Source organism: Theropithecus gelada, chromosome 9, assembly GCF_003255815.1.
Source record: "Theropithecus gelada isolate Dixy chromosome 9, Tgel_1.0, whole genome shotgun sequence".
In the NCBI taxonomy this organism is placed as follows: Eukaryota; Metazoa; Chordata; class Mammalia; order Primates; family Cercopithecidae; genus Theropithecus; species Theropithecus gelada.
Genome location: NC_037677.1, coordinates 25,312,503 through 25,328,122, shown reverse-complemented (window position 1 = coordinate 25,328,122; position 15,620 = coordinate 25,312,503). Strand labels below are relative to the sequence as shown.

Here is a 15,620-nt window from a genome sequence, read left to right as displayed (position 1 = left end):
GCTGAGACAATGGGGTTTTCTAAATATACAATCATGTCATCTGCAAACTTTTCCTAACTGAATACCCCTGATTTCTTTCTCTTGCCTAATTGCCCTAGCCAGAACTTCCAACACTATGTTGAATAGGAGTGGTGAGAGAGGGCATCCCTGTCTTGTGCCAGTTTTCAAAGGGAATTTTTCCAGTTTTTGCCCATTCAGTATGATATTGGCTGTGGGTTTGTCATAAATAGCTCTTATTATTTTGAGGTACGTTCCATCAATACCGAATTTATTGAGCGTTTTTAGCATGAAGGGCTGTTGAATTTTGTCAAAAGCCTTTTCTGCATCTATTGAGATAATCATGTGGTTCTTGTCTTTGGTTCTGTTTATATGCTGGATTATGTTTATTGATTTGCGAATGTTGAACCAGCCTTGCATCCCAGGGATGAAGCCCACTTGATCATGGTGGATAAGCTTTTTGATGTGTTGTTGAATCCGGTTTGCCAGTATTTTATTGAGGATTTTTGCATCGATGTTCATCAGGGATATTGGTCTAAAATTCTCTTTTTTTGTTGTGTCTCTGCCAAGCTTTGGTATCAGGATGATGTTGGCCTCATAAAATGAGTTAGGGAGGATTCCCTCTTTTTCTATTGATTGGAATAGTTTCAGAAGGAATGGTACCAACTCCTCCTTGTACCTCTGGTAGAATTCAGCTGTGAATCCATCTGGTCCTGGACTTTTTTTGGTTGGTAGGCTATTAATTATTGCCTCAATTTCAGAGCCTGCTATTGGTCTATTCAGGGATTCAACTTCTTCCTGGTTTAGTCTTGGAAGAGTGTAAGTGTCCAGGAAATTATCCATTTCTTCTAGGTTTTCCAGTTTATTTGCGTAGAGGTGTTTATAGTATTCTCTGATGGTAGTTTGTATTTCTGTGGGGTCGGTGGTGATATCCCCTTTATCATTTTTAATTGCGTCGATTTGATTCTTCTCTCTTTTCTTCTTTATTAGTCTTGCTAGTGGTCTGTCAATTTTGTTGATCTTTTCAAAAAACCAACTCCTGGATTCATTGATTTTTTGGAGGGTTTTTTGTGTCTCTATCTCCTTCAGTTCTGCTCTGATCTTAGTTATTTCTTGCCTTCTGCTAGCTTTCGAATGTGTTTGCTCTTGCTTCTCTAGTTCTTTTAATTGCGATGTTAGAGTGTCAATTTTTGATCTTTCCTGCTTTCTCTTGTGGGCATTTAGTGCTATAAATTTCCCTCTACACACTGCTTTAAATGTGTCCCAGAGATTCTGGTATGTTGTATCTTTGTTCTCATTGGTTTCAAAGAACATCTTTATTTCTGCCTTCATTTCGTTATGTACCCAGTAGTCATTCAGGAGCAGATTGTTCAGTTTCCATGTAGTTGAGCGGTTTTGATTGAGTTTCTTAGTCCTGAGTTCTAGTTTGATTGCACTGTGGTCTGAGAGACAGTTTGTTATAATTTCTGTTCTTGTACATTTGCTGAGGAGTGCTTTACTTCCAATTATATGGTCAATTTTGGAGTAAGTACGATGTGGTGCTGAGAAGAATGTATATTCTGTTGATTTGGGGTGGAGAGTTCTATAGATGTCTATTAGGTCTGCTTGCTGCAGAGATGAGTTCAATTCCTGGATATCCTTGTTAACTTTCTGTCTGGTTGATCTGTCTAATGTTGACAGTGGAGTGTTGAAGTCTCCCATTATTATTGTATGGAAGTCTAAGTCTCTTTGTAAGTCTCTAAGGACTTGCTTTATGAATCTGGGGGCTCCTGTATTGGGTGCATATATATTTAGGATAGTTAGCTCTTCCTGTTGAATTGATCCCTTTACCATTATGTAATGGCCTTCTTTGTCTCTTTTGATCTTTGATGGTTTAAAGTCTGTTTTATCAGAGACTAGGATTGCAACCCCCGCTTTTTTTTGTTCTCCATTTGCTTGGTAAATCTTCCTCCATCCCTTTATTTTGAGCCTATGTATGTCTCTGCGTGTGAGATGGGTCTCCTGAATACAGCAGACTGATGGGTCTTGACTCTTTATCCAGTTTGCCAGTCTGTGTCTTTTCATTGGAGCATTTAGTCCATTTACATTTAAGGTTAAGATTGTTATGTGTGAACTTGATCCTGCCATTATGATATTAACTGGTTATTTTGCTCGTTAGTTGATGCAGTTTCTTCCTAGCCTCGATGGTCTTTACATTTTGGCATATTTTTGCAATGGCTGGTACCGGCTGTTCCTTTCCATGTTGAGTGCTTCCTTCAGGGTCTCTTGTAAGGCAGGCCTAGTGGTGACAAAATCTCTAAGCATTTGCTTATCTGTAAAGGATTTTATTTCTCCTTCACTTATGAAACTTAGTTTGGCTGGATATGAAATTCTGGGTTGAAAATTCTTTTCTTTAAGAATGTTGAATATTGGCCCCCACTCTCTTCTGGCTTGTAGAGTTTCTGCCGAGAGATCTGCTGTGAGTCTGATGGGCTTCCCTTTGTGGGTAACCCGACCTTTCTCTCTGGCTGCCCTTAAGATTTTTTCCTTCATTTCAACTTTGGTGAATCTGGCAATTATGTGTCTTGGGGTTGCTCTTCTCGAGGAGTATCTTTGTGGCGTTCTCTGTATTTCCTGGATTTGAATGTTGGCCTGCCCTACTAGGTTGGGGAAGTTCTCCTGGATGATATCCTGAAGAGTGTTTTCCAACTTGGTTCCATTTTCCCCCTCACTTTCAGGCACCCCAATCAGACGTAGATTTGGTCTTTTTACATAATCCCATACTTCTTGCAGGCTTTGTTCATTTCTTTTTCTTCTTTTTTCTTTTGGTTTCTCTTCTCGCTTCATTTCATTCATTTGATCCTCAATCGCTGATACTCTTTCTTCCAGTTGATCGAGTCGGTTACTGAAGCTTGTGCATTTGTCACGTATTTCTCGTGTCATGGTTTTCATCTCTTTCATTTCGTTTATGACCTTCTCTGCATTAATTACTCTAGCCGTCAATTCTTCCACTTTTTTTTCAAGATTTTTAGTTTCTTTGCGCTGGGTACGTAATTCCTCCTTTAGCTCTGAGAAATTTGATGGACTGAAGCCTTCTTCTCTCATCTCGTCAAAGTCATTCTCCGTCCAGCTTTGATCCGTTGCTGGCGATGAGCTGCGCTCCTTTGCCGGGGGAGATGTGCTCTTATTTTTTGAATTTCCAGCTTTTCTGCCCTGCTTTTTCCCCATCTTTGTGGTTTTATCTGCCTCTGGTCTTTGATGATGGTGATGTACTGATGGGGTTTTGGTGTAGGTGTCCTTCCTGTTTGATAGTTTTCCTTCTAACAGTCAGGACCCTCAGCTGTAGGTCTGTTGGAGATTGCTTGAGGTCCACTCCAGACCCTGTTTGCCTGGGTATCAGCAGCAGAGGCTGCAGAAGATAGAATATTTCTGAACAGCGAGTGTACCTGTCTGATTCTTGCTTTGGAAGCTTCCTCTCAGGGGTGTACTCCACCCTGTGAGGTGTGGGGTGTCAGACTGCCCCTAGTGGGGGATGTCTCCCAGTTAGGCTACTCAGGGGTCAGGGACCCACTTGAGCAGGCAGTCTGTCCCTTCTCAGATCTCAACCTCCGTGTTGGGAGATCCACTGCTCTCTTCAAAGCTGTCAGACAGAGTCGTTTGCGTCTGCAGAGCTTTCTGCTGCTTTTTTGTTGTTGTTGTTGTTGTTGTGTAGCTGTGCCCTGTCCCCAGAGGTGGAGTCTACAGAGACAGGCAGGTTTCCTTGAGCTGCTGTGAGCTCCACCCAGTTGGAGCTTCCCAGCAGCTTTGTTTACCTACTTAAGCCTCAGCAATGGCGGGCGCCCCTCCCCCAGCCTCACTGCTGCCTTGCCGGTAGATCACAGACTGCTGTGCTAGCAATGAGGGAGGCTCCGTGGGCGTGGGACCCTCCCGGCCAGGTGTGGGATATGATCTCCTGGTGTGCCTGTTTGCTTAAAGCACAATATTGGGGTGGGAGTTACCCGATTTTCCAGGTGTTGTGTGTCTCAGTTCCCCTGGCTAGGAAAAGGGATTCCCTTCCCCCTTGGGATTCCCTTCCCCCTTGCGCTTCCCAGGTGAGGCGATGCCTCGCCCTGCTTCAGCTCTCGCTGGTCGGGCTGCAGCAGCTGACCAGCACCGATCGTCCTGCACTCCCCAGTGAGATGAACCCAGTACCTCAGTTGAAAATGCAGAAATCACCGGTCTTCTGTGTCGCTCGCGCTGGGAGTTGGAGACTGGAGCTGTTCCTATTCGGCCATCTTGCTCCACCCCCCAATTTTTGTATTTTTTATAGAGATGGGGTTTCACCATGTTGCCCAAGCTGGTCTCAAACTCCTGGCCTCAAGTGATCTGCCCACCTCAGCCTCCCAAAATGTTGGGATTATAGGCATGAGCCACTGCACCCAGCCCCTAGAATCTTAATGTCCCTTTTTACATTCCTGCCAAAAAGAGGAAAGTTTCTGCTGGTTAATTGAGGTCATAGTCCCCCAGATCAAGATGTATTCTGAAGGTGGCTAAGAAAGGAAAAGAGAACAGGGAATAGTGATTGACCTAGTTAGGACTGTTGTTCATACAAAGAGGGTTCTAGATATTTTGTTGATTGATTGAGACGGAGTCTCACTTTGTCACCCAGGCTGGAGTGCAGAGGTGTTATCTCGGCTCACTGCAACCTCCGCCTCCTGGGTTCAAGCAATTCTCCTGCCTCAGCCTCCCGAGTAGCTAGGACTACAGGCGCACGCCACCACGCCCAGCTAATTTTTATATTTTTAGTAGAGAGGGGGTTTTGCCATGTTAGCCGGGCTGGTCTTGAACTCCTGACCTCAGATGATCCACCTGCCTCAGCCTCCCAAAATGCTGGGATTACAGGCCTGAGCCACTGTGCCCAGACAGTTCTACATATTTTAAATATTTTTCTGGAATTAATAACAATAATGACAACAGTACCTACCATTTGTTGTATGTGATTTGCCTTGGACACCATGTAATGCTTTATAAACAGTGGCATGTTTGAGTCGATGTGATGAATTTATCTTGATGTTGGTTTTGGTTGGTTATTGCATTGTGTAATCTGATTATGTGGGGAATTTGCCCAGATATCCGCTGCTCACTGAGCCAGTCCCTCCTGTATTTTATGACTTGTGAAGCCCTGTGCTGCTTCCTGCTGAGCCATACATTGCTTTTTATTGGGCTCTGAATTGTGAAGGCAGAGTGAGAGAGGTATTTACAGAGGATCTGTGTTGTTCTCCTGCAAAACCTGTGTCACGGGGTTGCTCAGCCTCCCTGGAATGAGCATCAATCAGGTGTATTATCACACAGTGACCTTGGGACTGTCCCTTCTGGTCTAAAGCACTGAGCACCTGAGTCATGAGGGTGTCCAGTGAGCAGGGAGGACCTCATGGGCTGGAGCATCAGGGCAGGGGCCATGCAGAGCAGACGCACCTGGAGCCTGACCACAAACCTAGGTATGGATCCACAGGAACTAGGACATGAGGAGAGAGACCCTGGACAGCATCAGCATATCACAAGTTAGGTTTAGGGAAGGGAGAACAGATTAGCCTATCATAGTGGGAGCTCTGTGTGTGCGTCTTGGGAGGGGAATAAGGGGGAAGTGGAGATAAAATTGTGATTGTGAGGGAGGAGTCTGCAAACTCCAGGGGTCCCAGAAATAGTCAGCCCCTACAGGGGCCAAGAGGTCAATTCTGCAGTGCCCAGGTCATGTATTCAAAAAGGGCTCCATTTTGTTGCTACATATTCACACCTTATTTGCACTTCTCATTGGTCACTTTCATTATGAAATCCACTTCTCTATGTACAACTCACAGGGCAGGGATTCTACACTGCTGGATCATTCCAGGAACAAGATTAGGAAGCCGTGGGAGTCCCACTGGTTGTTCCTGCATTAGCATCTACGAAGTTTAAGAAAGAAGGTGCCCTCTCCATGGCGCTTGGGAGTTTCCGTGGAGCTTGGGGCTTGTTTAAAACTACATCCTAGAATAATGCCAGGCATTCACCAAGTGCTTGGTAAATATCCTTTACTACATGCAATGAGTTTTTATGATAAAGAAGCAGTTAGTTTGTATCCTGTGCATTAGGCTCTGTTTCATTTTCAACCTTCTCCTGGTGCCTCTACTATCCCTACTCTCATCTGCGTCACCCACATCATGGGGTCTCTTGGCTGCTAATCTTGGTTCTTGCCATTCAAGCCCCCACCTCTCTCCTCAGGTCCCTACCTCATCCACCCTCCAACCATTTATACCCTTCTTGTCTGTCACATCTCCTGGAAGTCAGGATAGGGACTGTGGGCTCCTGTGACCTCACCAATAGAACTTGAAGAATGGGTGGAGCTTGTCTCTCCTTCCCTCAGTTATTTGGAGAATCTCAGTGGGCATTTCCCCGTGGCACCTTGACCAAAGCAAAAATATATGAAATCATCATATCCTGAATTAGTTTGTATTTTTCATTCTACTCCGTTGCTAAACACAGTAGCATAGTTGCAAATTACAGTTGACCATTGAACAAGGTGGGAGTTAGGGATGCTAACTGCCCACACACAGTAAAACAATAAAATAAAAAATCTGTGTAGAGGCCAGGCACAGTGGCTCATGCCTATAATCCCAGCACTGTGGGAGGCCGAGGCAGGCAGATCACCTGAGGTCAGGAGTTCGAGACCGGCCGGGCCAACATGATGAAACCGTCTCTACTAAAAATATTAAAATTAGCTGGGCATGGTGGCCCACGCCTGTAATCCCAGCTATTTGAGAAGCTGAGGTAGGAGAATCACTTGAACCCAGGAGGCAGAGATTACAGTGAGTGAGCTGAGATCACGCCACTGCATTCCACGCTGGGAGACAGAGCAAGACTCCATCTTAAAAAAAAAAAAATTCACGCAGAACTTTTACCTCCCCACAAACTTAACTACTTACAGCCTACTGCTGACCAGAATACTTACAGATGACATGAATAGTCGATTAACACATAGTTTGTATGTTATATATATTATATACTGTATTCACACAATAAATTAAGCTGGATAAAAGCAAATGTTCTTAAGTAAACCATAAGGAAGAAAAAAAATCTGTTTCCTGTTTATTAAGTGGAGGTGGATCATCATAAAAATCTTCATCCTCGTCAACTTCATGTTGAATAGGTGAGAAGGAGGAAGAGAAGGGCCTGGCCTTGCTCTCTCAGGAGTAGCAGGGGAAGAAGGATATCTGTGAATAAGTCGACCTGCACAGTTCAAAATTGTATTCTTCAAGGGTCCACTGCCATGGTACTCTTATTGCTTCATTATTTCCTTCCAGCCTCTCGGTGCTGATTTATCATAGGCTCAAGTGAAGAGTTGGTGAATGAATGAAACTTACCTTCCAGGTTTTCCTCCATGTATCTCCTTTCCCCCTGCTCATCTCCCTAGATTGTATCCACTTGGAAAGATGGGAAACATGGTTACTATTTCCCAGGGCTAAAGGTAGAAAAATGTGCTCAGGACAAGTTTTAGAAGAGGCAACATTAGCACTATTGATACACTAGACCTGCATTTATTAAGCAGCGTCTCTAAGAAGCTGTGACATTAAAATTTAAGCCACCACACTATTTTTTCCTGAAACCCCACAAAATTGCACTCTTCATCAGGTGTATTCATTTCTTGTGGTTGCTGTAACAAGTTACCATAAATTTAGTGGCTCAAAACGCCATAATTTTTTAAAACACCATAGATGTATCATTTTACTTTTATGGAGATCAGAAGTCCCAAGTGGATTTTGCACATCAATATCAATGTGTCAGCAGGATCACCCTCCCTCTGGAGGCTCCAGAGCGGGATCCATTTCCTCACCTTTTCCAGCTTCTGGGAGCTGCCCACATTCCTTGGCTCATGGCCCCTTCTCATAGCACCTTCCAAACTCTTCTAACTCGACTTTTATCATCATAGATCTCCCCTGGAGCTGATTTCTCTGCCTCCATCCTACACGTATAAAGACCCTTGTGATTGCCTCGAGTCCACCAGGATAAAGATCTCCCATCTCACCATCCTTAACTCCACCCCATCTGCAAAGCCTCTTCTGCCATGTAGGGAAACATATTTAGATTCCAGGATGAGGGTGTGTACATCTTGCAGGGGAAGCCACACAGTTACACACTGAGACTTCTCTTGAAACATGAGTATCAAATTCAACTTTCTAATCCTTTGTTTTCTTTTCAGATGCAGAGAGAACTTGTTTATGCAAGAGGAGATGGCCCTGGGGCCTCTCGCCCCGGATCTACTGCTCATCCACCCCATGCAATTCCAAATTCCCCACCGTCTACTCCGGTGCCCCATTCCATGCCCCCCTCCCCATCCAGAATTCCTTATGGGGGCACCCGCTCCATGGTTGTTCCTGGCAATGCCACCATCCCCAGGGACAGAATCTCCAGCCTGCCAGTCTCCAGACCCATCTCTCCAAGCCCAAGCGCCATTTTAGAAAGAAGAGATGTCAAGCCGGATGAAGACATGAGTGGCAAAAACATCGCAATGTACAGAAATGAGGGTTTCTATGCTGATCCTTACCTTTATCACGAGGGACGGATGAGCATAGCCTCGTCCCATGGTGGACACCCACTGGATGTCCCTGACCACATCATTGCATATCACCGCACCGCCATCCGGTCAGCGAGTGCTTATTGTAACCCTTCAATGCAAGCAGAAATGCATATGGAACAGTCACTGTACAGACAGAAATCAAGGAAATATCCAGATAGCCATTTGCCTACACTGGGCTCCAAAACGCCCCCTGCCTCTCCTCACAGAGTCAGTGACCTGAGGATGATAGACATGCATGCTCACTATAATGCCCACGGGCCGCCTCACACCATGCAGCCAGACCGGGCCTCACCGAGCCGCCAGGCCTTTAAAAAGGAGCCAGGCACCTTGGTGTATATAGAAAAGCCACGGAGCACTGCAGGATTATCCAGCCTTGTGGACCTTGGCCCTCCTCTAGTGGAGAAGCAAGTTTTTGCTTACAGCACGGCAACGATACCCAAAGACAGAGAGACCAGGTAAGGTGCAGTGAGGGTGACCGAGGGTGGTACCTGGGCCCATGTGTCACTATGGGCTGCTCTACAGGGGTCAAACCGACAGAATAAATGTCTGAGCACCCATCTCTGCAGCATGCCCTGTGGATGCTGTAGGGGTTACAGAGTGGTGTCAAAGCCACCATTGTCTGCAAAGAGTTTCTAAACTGGCAGAGGTTACAGCCATGAAGCCATGTTCAAGAAGACAGGTGCGCCCCAACAATAGTAATCAGTCCCTTGTGCCTCTGGAGCATGCATCTAACAGCATTATCGTTTGTATAAATCTGAATAATTTGGAAGAAAATTGTCATTAGCAGAAGCCCGATGAAAAGATCAAAAGGTCATAATAATTGATCTGCTACTGCTGAAAATAAGGAGTGGTTTTCAGTTTTAACTGTTGGAAATAGCAGTTTGTGTTTTCCCTTGTGGAATACAATTTTGTGTTCTCATCTGGTTGTGGGAAGTGGAAAGAATGTGTCTATTTTTTAAGAGGATAAAAATCTGAATTTGCATGAAAATGGAATGGCTTAGATTTAATACTTATCTAGGAGTGGTGCTGAAATCAGCAAAATTTTTCTAGTGAAAGACTCTCTGGGGATTTGAATTTCTTTTTAAATAGATATATTTTATAATTTACCAGTTCAGATGCTTCCTACTCTATCTTGAAAACCTTCCAAAGTTCATATAGTAATAGAAAAGCTAATTTTGATAAAGGAAATTTCTCTAGCCTGAATTGGTTGAAAGAAGTCAACAAAATAATCATAAAAATCTAGCCAAAGAAATTGAGTCCAGGCCGGGCGCGGTGGCTCAAGCCTGTAATCCCAGCACTTTGGGAGGCCGAGACGGGCGGATCACAAGGTCAGGAGATTGAGACCATCCTAACATGGTGAAACCCCGTCTCTACTAAAAATACAAAAAACTAGCCGGGCAAGGTGGCGGACGCCTGTAGTCCCAGCTACTTGGGAGGCTGAGGCAGGAGAATGGCATAAACCCGGGAGGCGGAGCTTGCAGTGAGCTGAGATCCGGCCACTGCACTCCAGCCTGGGCGACAGAGCGAGACTCCGTCTCAAAAAAAAAAAAAAAAAAAGAAATTGAGTCCAAAAGATGTCCAGGCCGGGTGCGGTGGGTCATGCCTGTAATCCCTGCATTTTGGGAGGCCGGGGCGGGTGGATCACCTGAAGTCAGGAGTTCTAGACCAGCCTGGCCAACATGGTGAAACCCCGTCTCTACTAAAAATACAAAAATTAGCCAGGCATGGTGGCAGGCACTTGTAATCCCAGCTACTTGGGAGGCTGAGGCAGGAGAATCACTTGAACCTGGGAGGCGGAGGTTGCAGTAAGCTGAGATCACGCCATTGCATTCCAGCCTGGGCGACAAGAGTGAGACTTCGTGTCAAAAAGAAAAAAGACAAATAAGATGTCCAGATACTCAGTTATTCAATACCTTATTAGAACCACTGCTTCTCACTAAACAATGTCAATATCACTTACTGTTACATACCATATAAAAAGAAGGCCAAAATTGTGAATGGAATGTGACCTGTCTACCTTACTATTTTCACACACAAGTCAGAAAGTCCTGAAGTCCTCTTTAGCACAGTTTTATTATGAAAGGGCAATCCCTTCTTATTTATTCAGTTACTGGGAATATCATAGCAGAAAGATTTCAGGAGATGGAAAGAGAATGAACATGAAAGTTTTGGGATCATTAATGAAACAAAAAGTTCTACCTCTCTCATGTAGTTAGAATAACAACAACAGTGACTGGCTTGATGATGCAGGACTAAAAAAATATAAGAATTAGAAAATAGTATTCATTCTCTCCTTTTCAAAGTCTTCATGAAGTGAAATTCTAAGCATCAAAGAAAGGGACTCTTCCCATCACTACAGACAGCTAAAGGGTATAGGATAAATATTCGTAGTGGTTCATTGGAGCAAACCATTGTGACATCTGGAGAGGAATCTACCAAGATGTGCCATAAGTCTTGGAAGCCTGTGCTGCATACTTCACAGAAAGGATAACACACTTGTCCCCTTTGGTGGGCTGTGAGGTGCTGGTTGGAAAATGGTATGTCACTGAGGGGATGGAACTGACAGGAGCAAGAATTTAGTCCAGGAAACCGTAAAAACAATCTGTCTCCTGCATATAATGTTGAGAGCCAGAATCCATCCTCCCCATCATCCCCCTGCCTCCCACACTGACCTGTTGTAGATGGAAGAGCATCAGGAGTTGATTTTGCCATGATCATAGTGAACTGTTTCCACCCTGGTTCTTGGATGGTAAAAACCTGAATTTGCATGAAGGTAGATTAGTTTAGATGTAATATTCTTTTGGGAGTAGTGCTGAAATTATCAAAATTTTTGGCCAACCAAAGATGGTGTGCGCCTTCTTTCTAGAACCTAGCTCAATGTCACCCATGTAATTACCACACATACACAACTTAATGTACATCCTTGAGCCTCACTTTTCAAGAGATTTAGTTACGGAGAGAAAAAAACAAACCCTCTGCTGACCTGTGGAGTCATCTCTGTATGGGATCAAAATCTTGAAGGATTTTAGCTTTTGGTGCTATGGGTATTCTTTTAGAGCCTCCACTCCCTTTTTTTAAAAAAGATCTGCCAACCTCAGAGACTTCCATTTTGTAAAATTTCAGAAAATTCTATGGACTTGAGTTTTGCATGTTAGAGAACCTTTTTAGAAAATCTAAATTATTCTCTTACCAGTTTAACAAATATAAGAAAAACTGACTAAACAGATGAATATTCACCTAAAATACACTGTCATTATCACCACTGTGTTCTGACGTATGATTGTAGTTATGAATGTAATGTTACATGTTCACATTTTTCATTCCCCATAATGTGAAATAGCAGAGGAAGAATTTTATCTCATACATCTTGCCAAGGTGACTCCCCACCTGTAATCAGCTTATCTCCAGAGGGTGGAATTGGAGTGCTTGGTTATATGTGTGCTGGTTAGATTCTCTTTTCCTAGAGACCTGCACATAGACACACAGACACGCAGAGACACACACATACCACATGGACACACAAAGACACAGACACATGACACACACGAAACAGACACACGTACACATACCCCCACACAGACACATACACACACACTCTCTCTCTCTCTCTCTCTCTCTCTCTCTGTCTACATTTAGAGTCACTATTGCTGAAAGACCTAAACACTCCCTGCTAACTCCACTCAAACACATGTCAAAGGTGAAGAATAATTCTCTGGTCAAAAGAACTTGAGTCTGGAACTTTTGTCCTCAGCACTCCAATGTGCTTCCCCCATTGTTTCTTACATGGACAAAGTGACAAGGGTGGAGCTCATGCCATACTTCCTCCTCCAAGGACAGCTCAGAATCTGGCCCTGAACTCTTTTAGATATCTTGGTAACTAGGCTGACATGTAGCATTCCTGGGGGATGTGTAGGAAGGAGGTGAATGGCACCTATCATTTGTTGAGAGCCTTTTATGAGCCAAGCACTATGCGAAGTGGTTTCTGTACATTATATGATGTAATCATCATGACAACCCAGTGAGGTATGTACTATCGTCATCTGCATTTCACAGATGCAGAAACTGAGGCTCAGAGAGGTTAGTTAAGTAACTTGCCCGAGGCCGCAAAGCCAGTAAGTGGCATAAAATGTCCAGGACTATTAAAGAATTCTACATATTCCATACTGTTTACCACTGTGCACTATTCTGCCTTGCAAATGTGAACTGTAAGGCCCACCTTCACACAACAGAGAAGTTAATTCAGGAGTGAATTCTAAACATTTTAACCAGAATTCTTCAAAAATTGTTTCAGGACTACATGCTAAGTAACTGCTCCTAAAGGATATTTACAATCATAAACACAGAATTTGCATAATTATGCTGCTAAATATATACATGCCATTTTAAATATAACTGCCCTAGCTAGTATATTAGCACAATTATGCAGAAATAGGGGAAGAAAGAGGACAACGTTCTTGGTATACTTCATTTATTCAATGCATCTGAGTACTATGTCAAAGAAAAATGTTAAAAACAGGAACATCAGAAACAATTACTGAAGCACAAAATTATAGTCCATTGTCTCATCTATGCCATGATGTTATTTAGAAATACTTAATCTGTGTAAGTATTGTTAAAGAGTTTTCAACCCCTTAAAGCTTAACTTCATGAGCACAGGGTCCTATAAAGAACCAATCCAATTTCTGTTGCAATTTCATAATATTAAAAAGCAAATACATCTGAGAGTGTTTTTCATATGAGACTCTCAAGTAACATTTTACATCAAAGATGTGAAGCTGCAAAAACACAGGAGGGAGGCTGAGAAATCGGTGGCTGTGCTTTCTGTTGGCACCGCTGGGTTCCTATGCTGTTCTGAAGAACACTTCAATATAATAGTCCAAATAACTGCGGGACGTTAGAAATCAGAGGGAAAAATTCTTCCTTCCACATTCATACTTTGAAGACATCCAGTGGTAGCTTTTTGAAGGAACATGATTTGGTAACAGCTCTGTTGACTTGAAAATAGCTCGCTCGAGACTAAGTAATTGAGTCTTGAGTCTTATATTTAGTCACATACCTTGTGCTAATGAATTTGGCATCTCTTTCTTTCTAAAGATGCTTCAGTGAGCACCTAGTAATAATAAATTGCATCTAGAATATCTGGAGAACACGGTGTCTATGGAATAACATTCACATGATGGTAGGGTTCTCCTCCCAGGAATACCAGGGACTTTGGGGTATAGTGACAGATCATAGCTGCCTTTGACTTTCAGAACAGCCATTCTAGTGTCTGAGCTTCTATAAAAGAAAGCAATCTCGAGTGATGAAGTGATTGTACCCAAGTGACTTCCATTCAGCTAGGACTCCAAGTAGAGAATAGTCCTAGTGACTAGGAGAGACTGCCCAAGGAGACCATGTGTGACAAATGGCTTAGTGCCCGAGGCTCTGTCTTCTCTAGGTTGTAAAATTACTTCATTAAACAACATCATTATTTCTATTCATGGCACATAAAACAGCCCTTAAGAATTGTAAAATTCTAGGACATTTATGTTTTGCTATTTTCTATTTGTAGTTTGGATCATATACTGTAATGTAAAATACCTTTAGTGAAATAACACTCAAAATCCAGGAGTGCTCATTGCAAAGTGACTACCTTGCCTTTGAAATGTATAACAGATTCCTCCAAATTGATTTTTCAGGACACAGTAAACTTGAACTGAGATTGTATTTTTACACTATTCTATACCTAGAGCAGCTACATTCAACAAATTAGTATAGAGTTACACTAGGAAGAAAAATTTTGCCCATTCTGAGCACCTATAGCTACAGAAAAGCAAGCAACTTGAGTTTCTGTTATGATTTTTGAGACATGCTAGACTTAGCAGAACCTTCTATGTACAGAAGGAAGCCCACATGGCAACTGGCAGCTTGTGTCTGCTTTTAATCATTTCACATCACTTTCTCGTTTTATGAGAGTTCAGTGTTACTGTGTTGATAACTTTTAGGGGTGAGATGGATCCTTGGTTAAACAGTTAAACAAATGCAAGTCTAAATTTGGATTTATGTCATTGAAAAATGTTCACTATAACTGGAAGACCTTTGAATATTTCCTAAACCATGCTTTATTCTCCTAGAGGACAGTCAGATTGAATGATGGGAAAAGAAGGATTAATTGTTTTCCTTTCTTGCTGGTATAGTAAAAAGTGAGTCACATCAGAGATATCCTAAGTAGTTAGACTTAGCATCTCGGTAAAGCAGAGTTTCTTAACCTCTGCACTGTTGACAGTTAGGGCCTGATAATTTGCTATAGGGGGCTGTCCTGTGCATTGTAGGATGTGGTCTTAGTCCATTCTGTGTTGCTATAAAAATACCTGAGACTGGGTACTTTGTAAAGAGAAGACGCTTATTTAGCTCATGGTTCTAGAGGCCGAGAGGTTCTAGGACATGGCCCTGGCTTCTGGCAAGGCCTTTTGTGCTGCATCATAGCATGGCAGTGGAGGTCAAGGGAGAAGTGGACTCAGGCAAAGAGGGAGAAACCTGAGGGGGATCTGGTTTCATAACAACTCACTCTCAGGGGAACAAATTCATTACTGAGAGAATGAATCCAATCTCTCAAGAGTGAGAGCGAGAAATCACTCACTACCTTGAGAACAGCGAGAGGCCCTTCGTGAGGGATTCGCCACTATAACCCAAACACCTTCCACTAGGCCCAACCTCCCAGCACTGCCACACAGGGGATCACATTTCAACATGAGTTTTAGTTGGGACAAACCATATCCAAACAAAACCATAGCAGATGTTTAGCAGCATCTCTGGCCTCTACCCACTGGAAGCCAGTAGCAAATACCAACCACCAATCCTGCCCTAGCCAGGATAATCAAAGACATCTCTAGATGTTGTAATGCCCTGCCCAGGGGGTGTAAAACGCCCCAGCTCAGAAACGTTGCTCTAAAGGAAATTTGAACTTTTTCTACTTTTAATAAAATAGAGAAATGAAAGAATACCCCATGTTCAAGCAATGTAAATGGTGACATTCGTAAGGCAAGGACCAGGACAGTTATTACCTCCATTCTGC

At 43.2% G+C, this 15,620-nt stretch overlaps 1 protein-coding gene across 7 annotated transcripts in view; it reads left to right on the top strand.

The window, feature by feature from the left end:
* The window catches only part of KIAA1217 (KIAA1217 ortholog), an 890,216-nt gene that overhangs the window by 808,500 nt on the left and 66,096 nt on the right, over window positions 1-15,620 (top strand). For all 7 annotated transcript variants that reach the window (XM_025397473.1, XM_025397471.1, XM_025397474.1 and 4 more), the window contains one exon: window positions 8,189-9,021. In XM_025397473.1, the coding sequence (XP_025253258.1) occupies window positions 8,189-9,021 (833 nt within the window). The remainder of the gene's footprint in view (window positions 1-8,188; window positions 9,022-15,620) is intronic.